The sequence below is a fragment of the Cardiocondyla obscurior genome, linkage group LG10 (genome assembly GCF_019399895.1).
Source record: "Cardiocondyla obscurior isolate alpha-2009 linkage group LG10, Cobs3.1, whole genome shotgun sequence".
In the NCBI taxonomy this organism is placed as follows: Eukaryota; Metazoa; Arthropoda; class Insecta; order Hymenoptera; family Formicidae; genus Cardiocondyla; species Cardiocondyla obscurior.
Genome location: NC_091873.1, coordinates 3423286 through 3449479, shown reverse-complemented (window position 1 = coordinate 3449479; position 26194 = coordinate 3423286). Strand labels below are relative to the sequence as shown.

The 26194-nt window shown below is 38.3% G+C and overlaps 2 protein-coding genes across 9 annotated transcripts; one reads left to right on the top strand and one right to left on the bottom strand.

Annotated features, from left to right (window-relative positions):
- Positions 1 to 6: 6 nt before the first annotated feature.
- Positions 7 to 25146, bottom strand: Woc (without children). 6 transcript variants are annotated; one of them, XM_070662680.1, is made up of 13 exons: positions 24887 to 25146; positions 24726 to 24769; positions 4479 to 6831; positions 4059 to 4412; positions 3167 to 3984; positions 2741 to 2964; positions 2379 to 2614; positions 2085 to 2271; positions 1855 to 1980; positions 1652 to 1773; positions 1033 to 1180; positions 823 to 922; positions 7 to 738 (listed from the first exon to the last, which is right to left on the bottom strand). In XM_070662680.1, the coding sequence occupies exons 3-13, from the start codon at positions 6801 to 6803 to the stop codon at positions 564 to 566; spliced, it is 4815 nt and encodes a 1604-aa protein (XP_070518781.1). In that variant the 5' UTR covers positions 6804 to 6831; positions 24726 to 24769; positions 24887 to 25146; the 3' UTR covers positions 7 to 563. The 6 variants fall into 6 exon arrangements, with proteins under 6 accessions (XP_070518781.1, XP_070518783.1, XP_070518782.1 ...); XM_070662682.1 differs by lacking the exons at positions 24726 to 24769; positions 24887 to 25146 and adding an exon at positions 7232 to 7593 and having other exon boundaries at positions 2741 to 2916; XM_070662681.1 differs by lacking the exons at positions 24726 to 24769; positions 24887 to 25146 and adding an exon at positions 7232 to 7592 and having other exon boundaries at positions 823 to 919.
- Positions 8123 to 15991, top strand: LOC139106133 (probable E3 ubiquitin-protein ligase makorin-1). 3 transcript variants are annotated; one of them, XM_070662693.1, is made up of 7 exons: positions 8123 to 8423; positions 8605 to 9239; positions 9554 to 9835; positions 9930 to 10296; positions 10519 to 10841; positions 10906 to 11065; positions 11671 to 15991. In XM_070662693.1, exons 2-7 carry the CDS (start codon positions 9205 to 9207, stop codon positions 11797 to 11799), a joined length of 1296 nt encoding a protein of 431 aa, XP_070518794.1. In that variant the 5' UTR covers positions 8123 to 8423; positions 8605 to 9204; the 3' UTR covers positions 11800 to 15991. The 3 variants fall into 3 exon arrangements, with proteins under 3 accessions (XP_070518794.1, XP_070518793.1, XP_070518795.1); XM_070662692.1 differs by having other exon boundaries at positions 8576 to 9239; XM_070662694.1 differs by having other exon boundaries at positions 8127 to 8423; positions 8576 to 9239; positions 9563 to 9835.
- Positions 25147 to 26194: the final 1048 nt, after the last annotated feature.

The following is a 26194-nucleotide window of genomic DNA, read 5'->3' as shown; positions in this document are numbered from 1 at the left end:
ACAAATATATAAAATTAAACGTAAGAGTAACAAGACAAATTAATTTTTGCCAAAATGATTACTTATCGATAAATAATAATTTTATTTTCATAAAATTATTTTTATAATTTCAGAAACTTTTAATGATCAATAAGTTTCTTTTTATTGAGAAATAAAAAATATACAATAGAAATTAACACTTGTTTAATCCTACATTTCTCTACCGTTCCATTTTCGTAGAATTCACTTTTCTGCTCTATGTTAATAGTATGTATAAAGGGTAAATATTTTATTCGACATAAATTAAATATTTCATCAGATATGTTAAAATTAAAGAAACTTATATTTCTCAAAAATCAAGTTAAATTATTAACAGAACATTATTAAATTGTATTTAAACAAAATTTAAAGCATTTCAAGAAATTTATTTTTACAATAAATAATATTGTCGAAATATTGCTGAGTTTAAACTGAAATTTTTAACTTTTAAACTGCAAGTAGTCAAAGTGTTAAAATAGATAAGTCTTTCTTTTACTATTTACTTGCTGCCTTAATATTACAAGAGATCATTGTAATTGATGTAATTAACTCGTTAGTAAAGCTACATTAATTTCTTTAACCATTTTAATACGATATAACATTTTGACGAGCTGTTCCTTCGCGAGAGGCGATGTCGAGTACCACACTGGACTGTCTGGTACGCAACTGCGTTCTGGCAATAGATAGAAGACATCATTTCGCGTTTTCACACTTTCAGGGCTGAAATGTGTCAAGTGACAAATACATTGCGTCAAAATCGACTGAAGACATTTAATATTTCAACATGTGTTAATGCATACATACCATTTTGATAAATAGAATTCATATAACTTAACAGGACATCTCAATGGATTCTCTTCGTTTTCTTGTTGTTCATATACCTTCTTTTTTCTTGAATTAGCTTCTTTAAAATAATCAATAATTTATTAAATATAAAAATATATTAACTGTATCGATAAATAAACATTGACACTGAATTTTTATAATGTATAAGATGTATAGATTATAACCAACCAAGAGCTGATTGCGGTGGATAAAATCTCAAAAGAACATTTCTTGAGCCTGGAACTTTTCCTGCCACTGCCGCAGGTTGAGCTGCTGGATTGCGCTTCCAATGCTTCATAATATGAGAAAAGGAAAGTTGCATGTGTTCTTCCACTGTCTAAAAACGGTATTGGAAAGTATTTATATTTATTGGTATCCTCCTATCTAAAAAAAATTGATGTTACGCGTAAATTAGCTGTTAATGTCATCTGTCGATGTTACTGCATGTAATTTTTTAAGAAATAAATTTTTACGACTCGAGCTTGCCGAGCGCATAAAAAAGAACACGCAAACAGATTAATTCGGCGTTGAGCTCGGCGCTTTGAGAACTCCGCGCGAGAAGGCAACGGTCAACTGACGAACAAATCTATTGACTGTCTCACTTTCTTCAAAAAAAGTCGAAGAAAAAGTGTTTCGGAAAGGAAAAGTTATGTCGCAGGCAGAGTGGACGGAGCGTCCGACATTTCCGACCCGCTTCACTCGCTATCGCATTCAGCGAGTTCTGGCGATCGCCAAAATCAAGGTGTGAGATCTGCACCTCGCCCGTTTTCTTCGTCGATATAACTTTTAACAGTTTTAATTGACTTACCACAAGATTAAAGTGTTTCGTATTGAAAAACATCAGCGTGCTTAACAGAACATGAGGCGAATGAGCACCTAACTGTTTGCATTCCCACAAGTGTTCTTCTTCCACCCTAGTCACAATGTATTCTGTACACAAGCAATAATACGTGTGAGGAAGCAAAGTAAGAATAAAATTTCTAATGATAATAAATAATGAAACGTAATTACGAGCGTCGTTATACAGCATGGAGAACTTTTTTGCCACTTCATTTAGGCAATCCGTAAATTTCTCGTAATATGAATCCGTAAATATATTATCGATTCTATTATTTTCAAACAGATATTGTTGTATTCCTATAAAAAAATTATAAAAAATGTATTTGCGATTAAAACAAAGATATGTAAAAATAATATTTGACATTGTTAAAATCGCCGGCTGTTATATAAAATTAATTTACCTAGGCAGAGATAATATATTGTATCGGGAGCATACTCTGAACCATTCGGTTTTCTTACTTCCTTTACGAAGAGACATAGCGAATAATTTAATTCATCTGCGGTAAGTTGTAAAAGGTCCGTCTTAAATAATTTTATTTTTTTCATTGGTGTAAACTGTTTTTCTAATTCGGCATTCTTTCCCACTACCTGCATATTAATTATATTACATATAATATTATTAAATGTAAATTAAATATTATAATCAATATTTTCAGCTTATTGTTCTGTATATGTATTAGTTAACAGTTACAAACCCATTGTCTCCATGCATTCACGCCAAATGTATATTTTAACGCCATATTAGCGTCAGGTTTTTCCATCGGTTCCATAATTCGCGGTTGCGGGGGTGGTTGAGACTCTGGTGGTGGCATTAACGGCATGTCATTTGTACCGGAAACACGTCTCATCCGTTTGGTTGCTGTTGTTCGAGGTTTATATGGCATCACACGTTTTCTTCCTCTGGAACCAACCATTAATCGTTCCGATTGCACTGAAAAAAGTACGAAATATATTAAATAAGAACAAAATTCATACAGATAAAAAGATCGAAAGTTGAGAAAAGAAATCCAAGTAACATATGGCAAATAATACGTTAATTAATTTTCACATCGCATACCGTCATTATCTAAAGCATTTTCCGGTTGCGACGGTGCTTGCGTAGCTGTAATCGTATTTGGAGTTAAGGCAGCCTCCAAATCAACTGCTGGCTCATCTAATTCTCCCGTGGCCATTTTTAAAGCCATTTGTAACATGTCATCTCCAAACGTGTTACTGGAATCAACTGCTTCTGGACTGAAACCATCACTATGTAAATTGTCTTGATCAGCTGTGTCATCTTCCCTAAACAAAAATATATGCTTTTGGTGCATGAGACAAACAGAAACATAATTTTTAAGAAACAAATATCATTTGTGTAACAATGAAATTTCTTTTATCTTTTTATATCTTCAGTCGTTAAACTAGTAGAATTGATGCATTTATTTAATTTAAATTGCAGATATTGTGTATTTAAGCAAACTGTAACCAATATCAATTTATTTACTTATCGTCCACTGAATCCGAATCGCTATCGTTAACCTTCTTTTCGGTAGCTACCATTTCAGCCATCATAAGGAGTTCGGCTTCATACGGATCAGCCGGTATCTTCTCCTGTATTTTTTTGATATCCTTCATAATTCCTTTAGCGCTGTTCCTCGTGGTAGGTATAAAAAGTGGAACAGGAATAGGCAAGGGAAAAGGCATCGGAACTGGGAAAGGCATACTATACATGTGCATCGGAAATGGAACGTAAATTGGCACTGGTACAGGTACCAGCACCTGTTGAACATTTTCCGTCGTCTGTGTCCCTTTTGTACAAGGGTGAGGACGCACAGAAACTCCTTTCGTATGCACTAAAGGCTTGCACTGAGTCATCTTGTTGTGCATTTTCGCTGGACTAGGTGGTCTGGTAATAACTTGCTGCTTATAAACCATTGGCGCAGTTTGATTTGCGTTTGCAGGTATCACCACATTATTTTGCTGCGGCGTTTGATTTGCCTGCCCGTTCCCCATCGAGGCTAAACTCGTTACCGAGGAAATAACTGGCATAATTTTTTTCTTCTGTACCTCGTTGGGAACAATTTGATTTATACTTTTTTGTGGTAACGTAGTTTTTTTAGGTAAGCCGGCAGGCACGGGATCATCGCTCGGCGGTATAGTTATAGGTGATTTAGTGTATTGCGCTTGAAAATTCATAACGCAATTGTACGAACAAAAATTACGTATTGTCGCATCCGACATCGTGAGATGATAATGTGCTAAAGAATACTCTTTACATAAATCACAATTAATTCGCTTTGCAGATACTGCGTTAATGGAAACCTGTAAAATAAATAAAAAAATGTATACCTTCTACATATTTTTGCATGTTATTTTTTAACTGTAATATATCGTACCTGGTATAGTGTTAAACAATTTAAGCTGCACATCATTAGAACTTGACCTGTTTTTAATTCCTTCTTGATCATATCAAAATTATATTTCTTTACTTTGCACCAATTGCATGGAAGTATTTTCCTATTCGTTATAATAAATATATTCAAACATGTTTTGTTACAAAATGTATGAGGCTCATTCTCATAAAAAACAACGAAGTGTTGTTTATTCGGTAATTCGAAAAATTTTTTGCAAGTAGAGCATTGTTCAGGTTTAACTTGTTTCACAAATTTAAATGCAGCAAAACAGGGTTCACTGCATATAGCTACTGGAGTACTGTTGTATATTTGAACTTCGCGGTGTACAGGTTTTTCCTGTAAAAAATAAAATTTAGTTTCACTTAAAAATTATTAAAAATATACAGAAAAAAAATGTCTTACCTCTTTACAGACACTGCATAACTTTTTTTCTGTGGGTAGCGGTTCTGTAGAATTTAATTTCGAATATTTTTCCATGCAATCTTGGGTACAAAAATCTTTAAATTGTCCTTTTTCTCCAACCGGAGCTAAAAAGCCTTCTGCACTCACACTTATATCTTTTTGACAATAACTGCATACTTTCAAACCTTTTTTGAATTCCTCTAAACATGTTGAACAGCAAAATTGCCTTACATCACATCCAAATCTCACGCAGTATTTTCCTAAACTCACAGCTTGAACTGTGCCACTGCAATTTTTGCAATAACTTCCATACCTTCGTTGAAATTTTCCTAAACATTCTTCGTTACAAAATTCCATTGTCTCCCAAGAAAGATTTCGTTCATCATTTAGTTCTATAATTGATAAACAGGTTGCGCAACGCTTTTCTTGTTTAGTGTTAATTCCTTGACTCGGTATATCGAGAATTTTGCTCATGATATTAGCTGCTTTGAATAATGCTTTGCACGTTTTCGAGCACACAAAATAACTTTGCGTACCAATTCTTACGCGAATTCTGATTGCGCCTACTTCACCACACTGCTTACATGCTTCTTTATTAACAATTTGTTTAACTTTTGAATGTTTGGTTCCATCATCGATATTAATAATATCCGATGCTAAGATTGAGCTTACCGTTGTTAGTTTGGAAACGTCTTGAATAATCACGTCTTGTTGTACAATACTATCGTCTTTGTTTACATTATCTGTTACTAATCGGGATGTGTTTGAAGTGTCCTCGCGCTCGAAATTTGATTTGCTACATTTTTCTGTTATTTCCGTACATTCGAAGTTTTTAAGAAGTTCAGTCTCGATTTGATTGTCGTCTGTTGCTTTACCCGATTTACTTGGCATTATTACTTTCATACTATCAGGGATAATACATAACTCGTCGTCTTGCCCCGGTAATACGTCAGCCTCGTCTGTTTCCATCGTTGTAATTTGTTCGATATTTTTTTTGCCTTGAACATTTTGTTCATTAGTTGATTTCGGAAATAATATATTTTCTGTTCCCGTTTCGGATATACTAGTACCTGGAAGGTCAGTGTCTATTGAGATAACTTCGAGAGATTCAACGGTTTGTACGTTACTTGATGCTTCAGCAATATTGTCCACGGCTTTGTCGATATCGATGTCTTTAGGATCGTTTGTTGCAGAATCGACATTAGACTTTTCGTTTCTACAATCGTTACCTTCAGTAATTATCTCGTTTTGCAAATTATCTTGCTCGTATAACTTTTTAAAACTAAGTTCGCTATCGACAAAGTTATCGGTTTCTGGCTGTTCTATGCTTTCAGACGTAAGATTATCACCACCAAACGGATCTTCCGCGTCCACAGGCTGAACTTCAATTTGAGAATCGTCATTTTTGTCATGAGAGATCTGTACAAACTCTGTAGTTTCAGGCTCTGTATTTTCAGACTTCTTCTCGGGCAGATCTTTTTCGGAATTATCTAAATTACTGTCTGATGATTCAGATTCTATTTTTTTGTTAGTTCCATCTGTTTTATTAAGCAACACATCTTCTTTCTGTAATAATTGTATGTCATCCACGCTACTGCTATTTTCATCTGGGATATTGCTTTCTTTAGTTCCTTCTATACATGGCTTTTCGGACTCAGTAACGACGTTCTTGTTAGTACTTGATTCATCTGCAATATCTTTAGTTGTATCTTTAGATGATATTTCAGACTCAGTGATAACGTTATCGCTGATGCTTGTTTTATTTGGGATATCACAATCATCAGTTTTTTCTTTAGATGTTTCAGACTCTTCAGTGATAATGTTATCATTAATAAATTTTTCATCGTCATTAACAGCATCAGCTGGAACTTTACACAAATCTTCAAGAGCTAACACATCTGTATTTTTAGTTAAATTAGGTATATCTAGCTCTGCCACTTCTGTGTCTGCAAGAGCCATCTCTGCTTCTTTGTTTTCAACTGCATTGCTTTCTTTAGTCCCTACATTCTCACTATTGTTTTCAGGCAGTGTTGTTTCAATTTCTGTATTATCATTTTTCTTACTGGTTTCTAAATCTAAAGTAGAATCACTGGTTTCTATATTTGATACAGCTGAATCCTTCTCACAAGTTCCTGGATTTTCTTCTTCATTCGATTTATCATGTACCTCTGCAGTATTTTCATTAATCTGTGATTGCTTAATCCCTTCAGTTTCTTTTGAAGAACAGCTTTCAACATTATCATTATTCTTAGAGTTATTTACATCCTCAGAATGAGATGCAGCACCAGTATCCTCCATAGATACCGGATCGTCCTTGGTGTCCATAATCACCTCTGATTTATCGCTTGTATATCTGAAACATACACAGATTGAATTTCAAAACCAAAAAAAACTTTTAGGCTCTACATTTACCAACATTTTTCTTTACAATGCTCAAAGTAAAAATTACAATATACCAAGCTGCAAGTTCAGTAGTCGCCTAATTTTTTTTTTTTTATGTTATTACATTATTAATAAAAATAAATAAATAAATACAAAGTTAATAAAAATAAATACGGGTTATGTGTGGGTCCTTATGTTTTCTTGGCAGTTGAAACTTATCTGTTAGAAAAGAGAGTGGACTGAGAAAGTAATTGTGAAAGAAAGCGGGCGAGCAAGCGAGAAAAATCAGATGCGCGGGCGGGCCGATATCAACATTCGCGGGTAACGTCTAGGTTATGCGAGGCTCTCTTCGCGTCGCCATGTTCCCCTACCTGCCAGCCGGTCGTCGACTTTGTTCGGCGCCGTCGGGGAGGCTCAAGCCCACTCAAGCCTTGACGGGATGTAGCTCCGCGTCACGTATTGGACAATGCCGCGCGTCCATTCGCGCACGGACGTGCGTCTCTTCGTCGAGGAATGACGGAATACGAGGCCAAACTCCGAAGGACGCGATGCACAATCGCGCTGACAGGGCAAACTTTAGGTCAAACTCGCGATTATTTAAAGTCCACGAACGTTCGAAGGAATCGAGCCGGCGGTGTTGAGGCAACGTGGTCGGCGAACGTCGAACTAAATCCCGACGTAAGAGGGTAAAAAAGTAATAAAAAAGAACAAAATTTCGCCAAACAAACTCGCGCCTAAAGCCGTGCGAGCCAATTGTGCCCGTATACGCCGCGACATGGACCGCGTTCCTTGCCGCGCCATTGGTCAGTCGCGAGGCGATTTCGCGAGGCGGACAACTCCCAATTTCAAAGCGTTCTTTTAAATTACACATTTTTATTTATATAAAAAAAAATTAAAAAATCAAGTAAGTAATAATAAAACGAGAAATTACAACCGAGAAAGGTACAAGTTTTTTTCGAGGAGATGGTCGCGTATCGATTTTTAAAAATCAATTTCTTATTTATAGAAATATCTTTAGAATTATTACAGATTATTTTATAAGACATTTATTATTTGTCGCCGATCGTGTGCTTTTCGAAGCCATTTTTCTTTTATTTTATTTCAAACGTATGAATGTATATATGTATGTGTACGTTGGTGATATTGCGAAAAAGGAGGCCACCATGAGAAGAGTGGATTTGATGCTGCCATTGGACGAGCAGTCGCGAGTGTCGCGACTCATGCGCCTCACATCACGCCGTTGGTTGACCACGGCAGATCACGGAAAGCGAAGTGTCGTCGCGTTTTTCTCGCGACGGGCGATCTTCTTTCGTGACAGCGTTCAGAGATCGACGCAGATCGACAGCGGGCGAAGTGGCGACGATAAGTGTACGTGCGGCTATTCCTCCGCTTTCACGTCCGGATAGGAATACGCAGAAGGCGACGAGCGTGCCGATAAGCAAGCAGGGCGGCTCGGCAGGGTTCAATGACCGCGCGAGAGGCATGCGATTCTGCGTTTCGGAACTGCGTTTGTGCGGGATGAAACGGTCTCGCGTCTGAGGAGCAAAACTGCGAGCCAGTCAGGTGGGTTACGGTCTCCGAGAGCATCGAGACAAGCGTTGGAACTGTTCAAAAAATTGCTAGATACAAATCTAAGCTGTTCAGAACATCTCGACGTTTCTCGGTCCTTGAGTGCCTCGACCAGTACTTTGACACTTTCCGTGTTGCTTATACAGATTCAACAATTGATGTCTAATTACCGTAGAAGACCGTGTGAATCTCCGTTCATTGGCTACTCGATAACGGCGATAAGAGATCGTGTTCAGCGTCGGCAGGAAAGAGAACGCCAGAACGTACTCTGATCGAGGATTGTATTTCGTGAGGTGGGAGGAATCCGCAGAGGAAGGCAGCGGGCAAAGTCAGCCGGTCATCCTCGGCCATTCTACGACAGCGAGAAAAGCAGAGTGATCCTGTAACTGCCGGAAAGAAGTACGAAGGCAGAAATTCGCAGACACGCGTACCGCAAGTGAACTAGTACGTGGAGAGAGGAAGAACGGACGAACAACTGTGCGCGCGCACGCGCGTACTTGTCTCACGACATATACATCATACTTGTGAGGTGTATTTTATTGCACGAATCGTGCCAGGGGGTGTGTTGTAGCCGATATCGGATTGCGCTCGTCGAGACAGTATTCAGGTTTGCGGCAACCGGAACCGGAAGCAGATCCACTAGAAGCACGCATCTCCGTTTTCTCTTTCTTTCTCCCACTTTCTCGCGCTCCGTCTTGTCTGACGAAGAACGCGAGCTGGTCATTCAGGAGACGACGCGTCGTCGATCATCGCTTTGTAGAAGAGAACCAAGAAAATGGCCGACAATTGGACGCAGAATGTTGGTTGCCGGTAAGGGCATTGTAATGGGCGTATTGCGAGTTGCATGTTTCGCGAAAAGACACCTTCCGAGAACTATCCTCGCGATTGAAATTAATGCACGTCAGGACAAAGAGGTTAACCCGTGTATATAAGTACGTAGCAACAAAATTTGATCGAGGTACTCGACCACAGAATATAAATATTGACATTCAAAGAGTCGAATCCACCTATGAACTTCGTTAAAAATCTCTTAGCAATTCAAACGCGATGGGTGTATTTAGCGAACATGCTCTCGACTAGCCTATATTTTTTGTGAGCATTTATTACAATTTTACCTTGTCTAGGTACTTTAGAAATACTAGCGGTTGTCGCGAAGGAGATTGTGGATTTCGGCATTGGCAAGGGAACAGAAATGATGCCAGCACCAATGAGGCAACGTCCACTAATCATCATTCTCACACTCATCATCATACTCATCAAGCTCATGTTGCCACTTGTCGCTTCTTTAAACAGGGCTCATGTAAATTTGGTGCCCAGTGTCGTTTCAGTCACGACTTAAATAACACTGATAACAATGCAACTCAAACAAATGGAAGAGATTACTCTTACTTGGAGCATCTTAATAAGTAAGTTCAGATATCTAGCTATGGTATTATTGATTTGTTTACCTTATTTTCATATTACAATTAAATCACGTTTGTAATAAAATTGCAATTGTAGACCACATGGCAAATCCAAATACAATGCAGAATGGGTCAAGGCACCTGAGTTTGTACCTAACAAATATAAAGATCCTGTCATCGTGGTTCCAGCTTCAACAGCTACAGCTTCAGCTGCAGTATCCTCTACTTCAGGAACATCTCCGAGTACATCAACGCCAGTTTCGTATGCTCAAGCTGTTAACCCACACATTCAACAAAATTTGCCCATTTCTACCCAACCTTTAGACTCTCTGTGCCCATATGCCGAAGCAATTGGAAATTGTTTACTTAGAAATTGTCCGTGGATACATGGCGACATTTGCGAACTATGTAGCCGCCCAGCCCTTCATCCACACAACGAGGAATTGAGGAAGAAACATACAAATGTAAGATTGTGTAATTATTTTGCCAACTACATTGCATTAATTTGAATATTTTCTACTTTATGTCTTGAATATTTATTTTCGTGTTTGCGTGAGAAACGTGGACAAATTAAACATACTAAATTTTTAACTATATATTTCCTGTCACCTAATGTCTTACTGAAATTAATAATTGATATATACGGGATGTAATTTGTATAAACGACATTGTAATTTTTTATATAGGCATGCATGAAGCAACATGAAGCAGATATGGAATTATCTTTCGCTATTCAACGCAGTAAAGAGAAATCTTGCGGTGTTTGTTTCGAGACAATAATGGAAAAATCTTCACGAGAACAGAGATTTGGTATATTGCCGAATTGCAATCATTGTTTCTGTCTAACTTGCATTAGAAAGTGGCGACAAGCCAAACAGTTTGACAACAAAATTATAAGAGCATGTCCAGAGTGCCGAATTCCTTCAGATTTTGTTTGTCCTAGTATGTATTGGGTTGACACGAAGGAGGAGAAAGAAAAATTAATAAAGGATTATAAAGGCGCTTTAAGGTACGACATAATTGATTTATCTTTATATTAATGTGTCCTAATTCGTAAATTTTTTTTTCTATAGTACCAAGGATTGCAAATATTTTAACAAGGGTCGCGGCAAGTGTCCATTCGGTAATAAATGTTTCTATCTTCATGCACTTCCGGATGGGACTAAAAAAGATGTCGGTCCACCAGTTCGCCAGAGGCGTAACAACGCCGATGCCGACTACGACATTCTCCATGTAAGTATTGGTTTAATTTTTCAAAATATATTCGTTTGATGACAAAGTGTGTTTATCTTAAAATATTTAAGTAAACTAAACATATACGGCGTTCAAGATAAGATTCCAAACGGAGCGAACGAACGAACTTTCGTTCGATTCACGCAGGAGCGCTCCTCCCCCCCAATACTTCAGTAATAATTGTAATAAACACGGCACCCTCAGAACATTTGGTATATCAATAGGCATCAATTTAAATATTCGTCGAATAATTTGGTTTTGGGTTTCAAGTGGAATTTTTTAATAATATAAAGTGTGTTTTAAAATGAAAAAAGATATGTCGAATATTAAACAGAGTTGTTTCTTGTGAAAGAAAACAAATATGGTCAGGTATTTCAATTTAATGTTATAGCACAAAATGTAAAAAATTATTTAGTCTCTTAATTTTCTGAGATGACCGTAAGATAACCGAGGACCGCAACGCTCCGTATACATATACGGTACCAAAGGCGTAGCGTTCATCCCATTTTCTCTGCCTATAACGCAGTCCATTTGCAATCTAAAGTTGAACGCTGTATAAAATTCTTTTATCGAGCGTAGTCGACAACATTTTACACTATTTACAGCAACTAATCTTGTGGGATTTCTTCGATGAAAGGGACGATCGTTGGATGTATCTCGATTTAGAAGATATCCCTTTCTTCTCCGATTCCGACGATTCCGATTGGTCCGATTATGAGCTGTCGTTCGATTAGACGAACAAAACTAGTCGACCGACACAAAACTGCCTTGATACAAGAGTTATCATCAGCTGTGTTCAGCGGTAAACACTGATCAATGATCGCTCAGTGATTTTTTATTACGATTGCGTCTTGTTTTTGGTTCGGCTCCGGATCTGAAGGCAGAAGCCCCAATCACATTAAAAAATCACTAAGTGTTCGCTGATCAGTTTTTTCTGCTGAACGCAGTCTTTGCTATTTTGTTGCTATGTCGATACCTACTTCCTTTATCACCATGTGGGGCTTTTTAGCGACTAAGGAAAGAAAAATTATTAGATAATTAGCGAATAATTTGAATTGTTATATTCATAATTCGAAGACGTTCTAGCCACGTAGAAAAAGAAATAGAAAAATAAGAAAAATGTGCATGTTTTCTTCAAATAATAATTTACATATAAAACGTTTAGCCGATGTCAAAATAGTTAAAATGCTTTCTTTTGCAGATAATATCAAGTCTTTTTATTTCCATATAAGATAATAGTTATTAAAATATTAAATTCCACTCGCAACAATAAAATTATGTTAACATTTTATTAGATAAAAAAAAGTAACCTTTTAATAACTATTATTTTTAATCGTAGAAATAATCTTTGAACTATTATCTAAATATTCTAAATATTATGAAAGAAATGTGGTTTTAATTATTTTAATAGCGACTATGTACTTGTGTACAAACAATTAGAAGTCAATCTCAATTATGATGGTACATAATTGAGAATAAAGAAAAAGAAAAAAAAAGCAGAAAATAGCATGGAAAGTGAAAATTTCCTTGGATATGTATTGTAACTTCAGAGTCATTTTTGTGTAACTTGACCAATGTTCTACTAACCGATTAGTCTAACAACTATTAATTCAGTGGTCCAAATCTTATCAGTGAATAGTCTAGGTATTTTTCCGATGTTTGTTTCCTCATAACGTAGTTTTTTTTTTTACATCCGATACTAATCATTATTGAAGTATTCCATAATGCATGATCTGGAATACATCTGTACATTCGAATCGAATCGAATCATAGAATAAGCAATGAGTAATTGAAATTTCAGTTAATTATTATCAGTTGAAAACAAAATTATATTTTATTTTTGTCGTTTTCACGAATCGAGATGATATATTAAATTAGTTGAGTAGATTAATTATAGCTTTTCCTGATTAAGGCTTCTGTTTGTTTTAAGGCGAATAGATTAAATTTACTTTACTTTATAACTTCAATAAACCTTCGTCGTTCAACGATGTTACATTGTTACATGTACTTAAATGATATGTAATAATTGGAGAATATGGCATTTAAAATTTTCACATAAAAAAAGGAAAAAAAGAAAAAAAACTTTAAATAATGCAAATTGCCGTTTGAATCGATTTGATTAATTTTACTGAGCTATTTATATGTGTAAATATATATAGAGTCGGCATGTTTTGTGATTGCAATAAAATATTTTTTTAGATGAAAAAAAAAAAATCAAAGTCAGTTTGCGAGTGTGTCGTGTTGTCGTGTTCGCAAATATGACTAAGACAACAGTGCTATTAAATGCACTTATCCGTAATAAATTTCTTTTCGTAAGATAAAATTTATTGTTATTGCAATTACAAAACTTAATTATAAAAATTAATTTGTCGTTGAGGTTCATAACACTACTATTCACATATAAAATAGGAAAACTGGACAACGATTCATTACTTGTGTGATCAGTGTGCATTGTCAGTTCAATTTATCACTAGTTCATATCGAAGGTACGATCTGCAACTGTCGTCCTACCTCTTGCTATGGCTCTGCGAATCTTTATACATATTACATAATACATTTCTTTAAATTATTATACAATTGTATAGCGTTACTCGTGAGTAATAATTCCTTTAAGAATAAGTGTGATAAGTGAATGTGATGTAAGGATGATGTGTGAGCGTATTGGTGTGCGGTATCTGTGCGTGTGCATAAATGTACGAATGGAAGTAAGTATAAACGTGGAAAGAAAAAAAGAAAAAAAATATCTGTGAAAAAAAAAAAAAAAAGAGACTAGGACTAGCATATGTGCGGCATGAATAACGACAGATGTAATAAAAAGACCGCTTTATGTAAAGTGCGCATTTGTAGATTCGAAAGAAAGAGAAACGGTAGAAGTACGCACGACGGACCTGGACCCACAATATAGAGCCATGCTGGGAATCATCGTCGATCGTTTTTACATTTTATCAATTTACTAATAATAGCAACACGTTCCGACAACAGTTCTCTCCGTATAGAACCATGATAATTACGCTTTGGAGGGCATAAAAAATTTCTTTTGTGCAAAAACTGACGAGATAGCACGTAAATGTGTACCAAAGAGATACGATGTCCACTTTCTAATATTGAATATTTCGTGTGATGTCATTTTTTAACTCTTTCGCTAAACGATACTTTTGCAATATATTTATGATAAATAATCACATTGTTCTACATATAGTTCCTGTTCGCACATACAGCCTGATTCGTATTTCCGGTGGGAAGTGATCGGCTTTCAGCAGAGAACCGTCGGTACTGCCTTTCAAAAGCTATGTGATTATAGAGTAATATATCGTTCATTGCGCTGTAAAGTCAGTTTCTTAATCCGCCTGAACAAAGCGTTTTATCGGCTCGAAACTTTCGCTACGCTGTGAGCATATCGTTTATATATCTCCCATAGAATTTCTATGCTGTTAATTTTATCGACAATTGTTAGAATAAAACGCTTTATATTGTTACCGGTAATGTATAATAGAAATACTTTTTATGGTACGCTGTGTGTTCCGAGCGGCTATTTTTGGAGCTACTTTCTTTAACAATCTCAGAACTTCCCCGCCGAGGGAAATAAAAATAAAACGCTTAAGCGATATTGGATTGTGAGATAGCGGAATGCACGTTGATTGAGAATTTCTTAAGTCGATAATCATTTTACGAATAATGGAGAATTTGTAATGGTAACTTCTTTGATGTTCAGTATTCGTACACATTGTCGTTGTTAAGAAAAGTTAAGCTAACTTTTAACCGCGTTGAACATCTGATATACACATTGGCATCGTCGCTGTCTTTTATTTTCTTAAACTAACCGCGGATGCTATTTACTGCATTATTATGCTCTAAATGCATCAACGTGAAATGAGAGACATAAAAGAGCAGGAGTTGACGTTTGGCAAGTCGTTCGGACGCCGTTCGACGCGGTTTTTCTTAACTTTGATGGTGCATTTTCGGAGTTGACTTTGGAGTTCACTCGCGCGAATAAGCGATTCCGGTATCGAGATCGGCGCGATTTTTGTTAACGCGCGCGAGGGGTGCGAGAAGGGACCGATTAATTGATCCATTATTCGAGCGAAGTAGCAAATGTTAAAACGAGAACTCTTAATAACTTCAATCCCATTCTCAGGATGGTTTGGTTGAGCTAGTTTAGAAGTTACGTAGAAATTACGGAATGACCGCGTGCGTTATGTTTCTGCGTGCAGAATTCAATCGCCAAGATTCTACCGCGAGTGTGCATTAATGCGAATTAATCGTACTGAACGTACCTGCATTGAATACTGTATTGCGTAGTGACGAGTATTTTTTTTCTTTTTGTTTTTTTCTCTTCGACAACCTAGATACGCTTTACAGTCACGGAACTCGTTTACATGAGCTGAGCTCGAGCGTCTCTTAACTCTTTTTTTTTTTTTTCTTTCTTTCTTGTTTTTGGTTTTTACGCGATTTATATGTATAAAATTCTTTAGAGTACTATTGTGTCGATTGTACCATTTTATTTTTCATTAATTTATTTTTTATTCAGCGTGCTAATCGCATAATTTTTTATCGTATGCCGAAAACGCTCAAAGATTCTTGCAAAAAAGAATTGGGAAGGAGGTTTATATCTAAGTTCTTTTTTTTTTCTTTCTTAGGGAAGAATTTGTTGGTATTATGCTAAATTTCTATACGTAATTATGCCTTATATTTTTGTAAAATTGTCGCGTCGAACTACGTTATATGATAAAAAGGCTCTATAAAGCGGATATAATAAGATATACGATTAAATCTTATATTTGTTAAGTAGCGCACCACCACGACAAGATAAAATCGAATATTGAAAACATTGTTGTGTGCCACAGCTTGTTTCTTACGTCATTAATAGATCTTAGATTATTGTGAATGTTTTTTTTTAGCCAATAAATAATACGTAGATCAAGCAAAGCTGTCTTTTTATTGCATAATATGAATTGAATTGGTACTCACGTTACCCTCGACCGTCCTTTTTTTGTTTTTTACACTTGTAAATAATTTAAGGAAATTTATTTTATTAACGGGAAAGCAGTTGCCTTTTTAATTTTTCTTGATTGAAAGAAAATTCAATCAGAGGATACATCCGACGAGGGGCGCAATCTCGTTTTCAATTTTATTTCTCGCGATATATTTTTATTATCCGATGTAGACTAGTAAAATAAACAGTGTAAGGGTCCGTGTTTTTCGCGTCCCTTTCCAGCCTTAACGGCGTGCTGCCGAACACATTTTGCAAAATTATTTTGCCCGACGTAATTTCACGTTTTATTTTATTAAAACAAAAAAAAATGTTTATATATTTTAATCCTCTAAAATTATATTGACTTCAATAAAAATAAACATTTTTGCAAACAAGTTGAAAATGTAAAAATCCACTTGTTTTGCAGTGATAAAGAGTGACTTTTTTTTGCGAGTCTGTTTTTTCCACTGTTTGCATTTTTTAAAACAGATTATTGGAAATGTGTCGTACTGGTTTTTTATTTTTTTTATCACTGGCGGTCGTTATCAAAAGCATTTGACGTTCCTTTGAGATACCGACGGCTGCTAGGAAATCTCGAGGACTCGTCCGAAAGTGTAACGATAGATGACGACTGCAATATTGTATTCGCGGTAAACATGAAGGAAAGAGTTTCCACCGTGACTTCTTTTTTTCTTTACCGCCAGCGACGATTTGTCGTGAGATGTCGAATATGTGAATGTTTTATAAAATGTATTGAGACGATCAGGCGACTCCAATCGCGACTTTGTCAAAATGACGTGAGGAACTAAAGATCTTCTTGCTAACAAGACGCCTTTGCGCTGAACGAAAAATATATAACTTTATGATATTTCTATCTACAAATATAGTTAAATTAACTATTAATTACACTATATTAATTATAATTAATTTAATTATATTTGTGATTAAAAATATCATAAAGTTATAGTTGAGTCCAGAAAGTAACTAAATTCTTCTCGCAAAAGTGTGCGCTTAAGAAATTAATATTTCCGCGTTATTATTATCTTTTTTAAATAAATAATTATTTGAATAATTCGTTTTTTTTTTTTACGCGCAATCGAACAGTATCGCGCTTAATTAAATCTCAGCGCGAAACGCGACGGGAAATAAGGACATTCTTTCGTAAATCCGAAATGAGCGTCTTCTAATTTACGGCGGTGCTTTTTCCCACGCGTTTCCTCCGCAAAAACGTTCAACGTGCCCGCAAAACCTCGTCGGAAAATCTGTTTCTTATCGGAATCGTTAACATCGTTTGACGTGCAAACACGGCAATAAAGTTTCTTTCCTATCTGTCGCTTTTTTGTCAAGCAGGATCATTCACGTTCCGTCACGTAGAACGCGATGATTACCCACGTCGACGAAAAGTTGATTGACGAGAGATTAATATCGGCTGTTCAGATAATCATCGCGGAATTATGATTAATTATTTCGCGGCGTAGAGACGCGCTTTACTGAAGGCGGTACTTCACGGATTACTCCGATCTAATTAACTCGCGTTTTTCTTTCTTTAATTTTATTCAGATCTGTTTGGATTTTAATTAACTTGTGGGACAGGCATGGCCTAATTCCTTAAAAAAAAAAAAAGAAAAAAAAAAAATTATATCCACCACAAAAATTAAGACAGTATTCTTTTCGAACGCATTCCAAAGGCCAACGTTCTCTCGGCACTCGAATCTAATTGCGAACGGTATGCGGATATCTACGGTCCCGAATCGAAAATCTCGGCAGGAGGGTACGGATCGGAAGGGACGGATGCCAGAGGGGACGTTCGGGATAGGATTTGCTCAATTGACGGAACGGAATTTCGTGCGACGAGCATTAGGAGCGACGTCGTGTTTCACGTCACTCGTTGGCGACTTTGTCGCGCGCGGCCGACGCGCAAGGGGTGCTCGGAGCTTTCGGACTCGCGACGGTTAACTAGAACAGCAAGTTAATCCCGGCGAGCGCGGCGAATTAGCATATAAATTCCACCGAAATTGTCCCTACATATGTATCCAGCGACGCGCGGCCACCGCGAATATCGCGGGGATCGCTTTGAGTTCGCAAGACTTTTCCCCCTTTGTGGACACGACTCGCCGACCCCCTTTGTACGTATCTCCGGGGTGTGCGGTGCTCCTGCCACATATTACATGAATATTTCTACGAGGCGGTCGCCGCGCTCCGATCTCTTCGCCCGAATCGTCGCCGCGAATCGAGAGGGACGGCGACCGCAAATATTTCACGCCGCGTTCGAATCGCGCACCATTATGCGTAATCAGGAAATGCGGTTCCGCGTCGCGCTTACAAAATGAAATATAGCACCTATTCGACGCGATATAGAACTCGGGCGACCAGTTTAAACGAAGCCCTTCCCGTCTCCCTCCCTTCCCTTTTGACATTGTAAAGCAATCGCTGAATTACATTCTAGTCCGTACGGCCTTTCAGATGTTTTACGGGATTTCGATTAAACCGGAATATAAAATTTGTAATACCGGACACGCGGTCGGAAAAAAAAGAAAAAAAAAGGGGAAAAAAAAAGAAAAAAAAAAATATTTTCCCTCACGGTCGACGTCGCGCAATTAAATTCTGATCGGCCCCCGGCCGTTTAAATTACCGAGGTCTAATATGTTTATTCAATTCCGACAAGTCTATCGAAATCTACAGAGGATGGCGGAGAATTGGATGAAACTCGAAATAAATCGAATAGCCGGCCCGAATCTCATTGTCACGGTTGCCTCTCGCGTCGTTCGTTACGTATATAGACGCGCGAATCGTGCGCCAGATTCGACGTCTCAGTTTTGATGTTTAAAATCTCGTTGCAGCACACGCTATGGCTTCTGATGCTCTGGATAGCAAGCGGCCTTCTGACATTTTTGCGGTACGCATGGTCCCGCGTTACCGGCTTATTTATCCGCGGCTTCCAAGAGAGAGAGGACGACGTCAACGACGGTCTGCGAATCTAATTACGAGCAAAGGTGGGTCCCGACCAGAGAAGTCCAATTAAATAGTCGTCTGTGTATTCACGCTACTTTTAGCAACCGCGAATGAGAGACGAAAAAAAAAAAAAGAAAAAAAAAATGGGGGAAACATCGCAAAACTGACGTTACGCAGTACGTTCGCGCGGATTTCACGGCGTAAGCTAGCCGAGCTTAAGCGCACCAGGCAAAGTGGTGTCGGTGCTTAAATCTTTCGTTGAAAAAAAAAAATTGCGACGCAGCTGCTTCTTTCGCGATACCTATTTCCTTTAAAGGGCAAAAATTGTACCGGACTGAGCCATCCCGTTGCGCTTTCATTCGCCAATGCGCGGAATTATTAAAATTATTATCCGCGGTCATGTTACGTTGATCAGCCGCGCGCGATTAGCTCCGACCTGGATAAACATTCACGACGGTCGTGGAAGATTTACAAAATGCGCTACCTTCTTGCTCTCCTTAAAAATGCGAAAAGTAAATTCGGACAGTAGTGGGTTAATGGGAGGAATCGCGGAGATCCGGACGCGAAGAAAACGCGAAAAAGAGGGAGGGCAAGGGGGGGGAGGGTAGATCAGAACGGAGCCAAGTAAAAGCGAAAGAGAAAAGGAAAACGTCGGGCCGATGGAATATAGAATCGGTCTCTCTGTCGAGTCTATTCAGCCCCGCGCAGGATCTCTAAATTGCCTCTGTTTGTTTCGCAAGCAAAGAAGCACCGCCGTGCATCGAAATGGTCGATCGCCGGTAGCCGATGTCTAATATATCGAGGAATCCTCTTCCCGGCCCGATCGTGACCCATCCACTCGATGTTGATTCACCGCGTTTTCGAGCTGAAAGCTCTTTTGGCCGATCGACGGGCGGGATAAAAGAAACGGAGTGTCGGCGATAAAGTCGAGCGGAACTACAGACGACGATGATGCCGGCGAGTTCGTGTTATCGCCCGGGATTAAATCCACGCGGGCTAAATTCATGTTTTAAGTCGGCGTATTTTGAAACCGCTATTTTTTCTCTTTTTTTTTTTTTTTATTATTAAAAGAATTTTTTTAAAAAACCGTTATTATAATTGATAATCACGAGACACGATGACAATAATTTATTATGTGAATTAATAAAAAAATAAAAAGTTATTTAAATAATAACGCTTTGTTTTTAATAATTTTAGGTCGTGGCCAATGGATATGCAAGATGGACAAACCCTGACGTTGGCGGCGACGTGAAATTGAGATACGCGCCACGCGTTCTGCAGTCGCACGAAAATCGCTCGCTGTTCTTCGCGAATTTCACTGAGCGCGAATATAATGACGAATCTCGACAAACACTGGGACGAAGCGCGATCAATTAACGCGGCTGTATGCGCATTTGCGAGTGGCGATAATGCAAATACAAATGTTTGCAAATGCGGATGTGACGTGCGAATCGCAATCGGACCGATATACCGAATCTCACCGCAGCCGGTTGGTGCCGAAATTTAAACGTTATGCTTTTTTTCTTTTCTTTCTATTTCTCTCGTTAGAGCAGCGCTGCACTGAATGCCTTTCAGTCAGTGGCACAAATCGACGCAGGGGTCAGAACGTCACTTTTTAACGTCCAGCGAACAACATGGACAAAACTGTTCCCGACTTGTGTCACTAAATGGAAAGCACCCATTAACTTAAGCAACTAGATACGACTTGCAACAATCAATAAGCGTTGATCTCCGCGCATGAACCTTCTACATTGGCTGTCGCAAATCGCAAGCAGCGATTAAAGTAAAATGAGCTTAATAGATGACTATAATTGAAAAGCTACGGAGACCTGTAATAGCGTATCGGATTATCATAAACAGCCGCATGTATGAATAAACGCAGAGTACGCGGCCACCAACGAGACATTAATTAAAGATAGATTTCCTTATTAGCGACGCGGCAATATTCGAATGATTAGTTTGTAACGTAAGGTGCAATTTTACGATTTATCGTTGTTTGAATGCTTCAAGGATACCCGCGCTTAAAAAGTCTGCAAGATATCGTGTTTATTTAAAAATGTATCATAATTTTCATCCACGGCCAATCATCCTGAATGAAACCTATGAGAACAAAACGCGGCTCCGCGGAGATGCGATATTTTTGCGCTTTGTGTGCGCTTATCTGCGAAACGTCCGGATAAATCATAAATCACCGCTCACTGCGTAATCATTAATATTGCATTGTAGGTTAATCATTTAGATATTTATGTCAGATTCGTTTCGAGCGGTCTGCAATGTCTATGATCAACTACAGCCAAAGCCCCTCGGGGGGATAGGATTAATTAATTCAAAATTAATTAAGGAAATGTATGTAGATCGTTAATAATGCCTCGCCGGTGACGCGATCTAAACTCCCGGCCATCCTCCTCGCGCGTCAGATCGCCGTCGATATCCGACATCATCAACAGTAAATGTAATAAATTATAAAGTAAATTCCATTTCGGTCGACGGCCGTGATTTTTGAAAAGGTTTCCGAACGCGCCTACGCGCGCAGCCGAGCGGGTTCGCGCGCAATTTCGTTACCATTTTGCACCGCAAATGTTCGCTCGCCAAGCCAAGAATCGCATCGAGGTCGCACCGTTACTTCAGAAACGCATTGGATAAAATATCGAACAAAAGCAGACGTCGGAAGGTGTGAGTCGTCGAACAAGGTGATTATCGCAAATAGCCACATTATTTTCGGAAAAATATTGCCCCAGTCTTGTAAACGGGCGCGATAAATATGGCACGGTGCTCATCTTCTATGTGCCGCACTCGTATCGGCCACATTAGTACAACATAGTTCAATTAGTTAAATGTGATTAATATAATAATAGCGAAGCTGAAAACGCGGAAACGAAACTGACGATAGTCGCACACGAACGGCACTTCGCGCGCCGCTGATTTTCTTGCTGTATCAATATTGCGCTCTTTTCTTTTTTTACTCGTAAAACGTGTCTGGCAAATAAAAAAAAATATATATATAAATAAAAAAAAAAATGTATCGGGAATATCGGGAATGCCGATTGCAATTCTAATGCGGTGCAGACGGCGCGAGTGGCCGCATCTTCTTAACGTTCACGGCAATAGTCAGGCAAGCAGGACTAATGCTGCCTGAGCTGCATAATGCAGTGCAGTCGGAAACCGCGATGTATATTTTGCGCCGTGTTGCATTAATATTAAGCGGCGATGTGATAGGTTAGGTGTTATAAGTTGCGGGGAACTGTTTTATCTCGATCGTATCTGGAAGGTGCGAGAGCTCGAAGCGACAGAGATTCTTCGAGGGGGCGCGAATGCAACGAATGAAGTTGGCGACGCGTCGAACACGCGAACGATGGCCGGCGCGATAGCCGGTCATTTCGCTCCGCGATCTTCCGGCATAAAGGTCAAAATCCGCGTGCTTTACCGCGACTTTTATTCGCAGGAGATCCGATCCGTAAGCGGGAAGCCAATAGCGAGTAGAAATCGCAACGCGGAATAACGGTAAGAAGCTAATATCTTTTCAATATTCTTTTCATCGGTAACGAAATAGGATTATCCGCGAAATTATAACGCTACTTTTTCACTTAAACACTAATTAAAACATCATCACCACCGCAATGATAATAACAGCAAGAAGCGTCCTGGCCGATTTTCTTGTTTTCAAAATTATTAATATTCAAACTGTTTCGGAAATTTAGAATTTATATATTCAAACTCGCTTTCATATTAAATACCTCATCAATCATCGATTACATTTGTATAAATAATAACCAGAAGTTTAATATAATATAATATGTGTTTTTCAAATCTTCCCGAAATGAATTCCCACCGTTACCTAATAATTAGCTAGCCAATTCGTGGTTTATCTCGTAGCTGTCTAGCAAAACTGTCCAGCAATGAGCGAAAAATGTAACACTCAAAACGTACTGAGTACTAGATAATTATTACTAGCTAATAACGAGCTAGAAAAGCTAGATATCTAAACGTTTTTCGCCGCGTACTAGTCTACTGCGCGTTCTAACCTAGAGAAGCGGTCAGCGAGAATTCAACTCGTGAAGGTTACGAACACCGCTCGTACATACGCACCGCGATATACACAATATAGTTAGCCGAACACGGTGCCAGTTCTATTCCCTCACACTATGCGGTGGCGGGCACTACGCAGTGATCGCGGTATCAATTGATACGGGCGCGCTAGTAATTAAGCGTGTCTCTCTCCCGACACTCATAACCCTATCGCTGTCGCGTCCCGACGACTGAAACTTCCTTTCGCCCGTTTCACATTATTCGACCTACATGCGTAATGAAATCGTACGATTGATCATCGTCACGTGTTAATTGGAGCTCTGCGGTCGATGAGCGCGTCGAATCGCTAGCGATCGGGATTGCAGGCGCTGCTAGGATCGCGCGTACGTGTATCTAGTCGCGTAAAACGTAGTGTTGAAATTGGAGAATGTTGAGAATCTGGCCGTGCTAAAATATGTGGATCGCGGCGTCGAGCGCCGAGCTACTTGTTGTTAATAATTTCGCGTATATTCGCAATTATTCTTCCCCCTCCCGATCGTCGCGAATCTTTGAGTCAATCATTCGAATACTTTAGTGCGGACACGATACGCCGCTCGGTGGAAAAAAACCACTTTGCAGCTGCTGCAAAAATCAGGTACCTTATTAGCCGTCTAATTTTGAATTCGGTCTAGATTAGGAGCCACTCAGATTCGCGATTTTTTTTTACAACAGCCGCAGAGCAACTTTTCCCGCCGAACGCGGCCAATGTTGGAACAGAACGCCAAATGGTGTAAAATACGCCGACGTTACATTTCTGGTTTTTCTTTTTTTTTTTTTTTAAGTTACCGTTGAAATTATTCGCGACTCGATATCTATTGCAATTTCGTGTATAATATTGCAATTAACGTAACGAGCCCGTCGACCAGGGTCTTATAATTATTTTGCTAAATGCATTATCTGAAAGTAGCTTTTGATTTTTACATTCAAGCAAAACAATAATTTTAATTAATTTTTGAAAATATAATCTGACATCTTGCAAAATGCATTCATTGAATTGCAATCAATAATTATTTTCTATAAAAATTGTTTTGTGTACGCGATACGTTGCCCATTAACTTGGTAAATAAAATATTATATAATAAATACAGCTCTATATTTCATTCTATAGTGAATGAGTTTAACTACTATACATGTATATTAATTCGCGATTTTAAATGTATAATACATTTCCCTTCGAAAATTCGAATGCACTCAAGTGATGTGAAAAGCTTTTAATTAATCCATAACCTTTTTTTTTTTTTTAATTACAAAATTTTAAATGTAAAATAACTTCTACAATAGCAAACTATTAAAAAAAAGAACGGACATGAGGAATATAAATAAAATATGAATGATTGATGCATTTTAATACTTTAAATCACAAAAGAGGGATTATTTTACAAAAAGCTTTATTATAATAGTCACAAATTTCAAATAATTAAGAGAAGTATTTATATTAAATAAATTGGAAATAAATTGTCTTGTTATTAGGGAAATCACATTTGAATGTTGCATAATATAAATGTTATATTTATACATTATAGAATGCCCTTGTTCTATAATAACTGCGGTAGAAAATTCATATAGAATTTGAACATCGTGTCTATTTTTAATAACTAAAAGAAATCATGGGCGCGCTATTTTTTAAGAGACCCCCAATTTTAAACTACGAAAAAAAATTATGCGACTTACCAGTCTGCATCAGCTACAGCGGAGTTTTAGAGTTCTGCCGGTGACTGTAACATAAAATGAAAAATATTAATGTAGACGAGCTGGTTTATCAGTTAATAAAGTTAATAAAAAGGTATAACTTTTTTTTTAATACAGATTTTATAAGAAAAATTTATAATTACCTAAAAGTTGCTCCGCCGATGTATGATGCCCGTCCCGGGCCTGCTCCTCCTCTCAGTTTGTGTGTCGAGTCATCCTTCCGCGCACAAGTCACTCGCGAACACCCCGACCGTGAATTTACAATCGCGAAAATTTTTGATCACTTTCGCGCGTTCCTCTCCGGCACTCGCGTTTAGAATAAAGCCACGTCAAAAAATACGTCCGAATACTGTACGAAACTCCCGGAACGACCGACGAACCGGCTGCGGTTCGTATAATACTTAATATCGGCGGTGACGACACTTTCGTTGATGACGGCGGATGCAGCTGCCGTCAATCTGTAACAAAAGAAAAATATAAAATTTAATTGCAGAGATGCTACAAGTATTTAGTCTTTAAAAAAGAATGCACGCGCTTCTAAACGATATATCAAATTAATAATTAAAAATAAAATTTTTCTTACCTCTGGAGTTGCTCCGTTAATGTACGATGCTTTTTCGAGGCCTCCTTCTCCTCTCAGAATATCAGGCCTCCCGTCTGAGTGATTAGCCTTCTCGCAGACTGTTTAAGCTTCGTCCTCGCACTGGTCCCTGCAAACAAAAAACCCAGATAATTAGTTAAAACTGCGCAACACTTCTGAAATAAAAAGATTACTTCGCAGAAATAAACGCGTAAGGATATAACTTACTTTACGGAAAGGAGATATACTCACACGTGCTTTCCTCACACGGAGAATGGGGAGGAAAAGATAGTTGTCGCGTCGGGAGGTTTTCGTTGAACGCAAATACGTACAACGGCAACGTACAACGTACGACGTTCGGAACGGACACACGTGGCTGGTGTACAGTGCGTAGTGAGTACGTGTGTGCTCGCGCGACCGCTGGAGAAGGACAAAGCGAGAGTGGGAGTAGTGGGGGAATATACCTAGCGCGCGGCACGTAGGCTCGCGCTCGCTCTCACCCGGTCTCTCCCGCCTCACCCCGCCTCCCCCTACGGCTATCTAATCGTTACTCTCGTTCGATTTAATTGTAATATTTAATTAGGATGTCCAGACAAAGACGGTACTTCCTCCAGGTCGTTCTCGATCTCGAAAATCGCGAAGACCGTCTTTGCCTGGATATGTTAATTAAATATTAAAATTAAATCAAACCTCAAAATCGCCGACTAGACAGCCGACGTTGACTCTCGCTTGGCGTGAGGTCAAGCCAAGCGAGAAAAAACTAATCGGCGTCAGTTTTAAGCGGTAACAATTGACAGCTGATTTATGCGTCACACCAATTTTTTAAGATAGAATAATAAAAATAAAAATAAATCGCGTCGATTAATCGCAC

Bases quoted from the DNA above. Each gene is read 5' to 3' on its own strand.
- Woc (XM_070662680.1), bottom strand. From the start codon at position 6,803: ATGGACACCAAGGACGATCCGGTATCTATGGAGGATACTGGTGCTGCA. The intron at 923-1,032 runs GTTGGTTATAAT...ATTATTTTAAAG, and splicing joins TCCACCGCAATCAGCTCTTG to AAGCTAATTCAAGAAAAAAG. The intron at 739-822 runs GTATGTATGCAT...GACACATTTCAG, and splicing joins GAATTCTATTTATCAAAATG to CCCTGAAAGTGTGAAAACGC.
- LOC139106133 (XM_070662693.1), top strand. From the start codon at position 9,205: ATGGCCGACAATTGGACGCAGAATGTTGGTTGCCG. The intron at 10,842-10,905 runs GTACGACATAAT...TTTTTTCTATAG, and splicing joins GATTATAAAGGCGCTTTAAG to TACCAAGGATTGCAAATATT. The intron at 11,066-11,670 runs GTAAGTATTGGT...CACTATTTACAG, and splicing joins CCGACTACGACATTCTCCAT to CAACTAATCTTGTGGGATTT.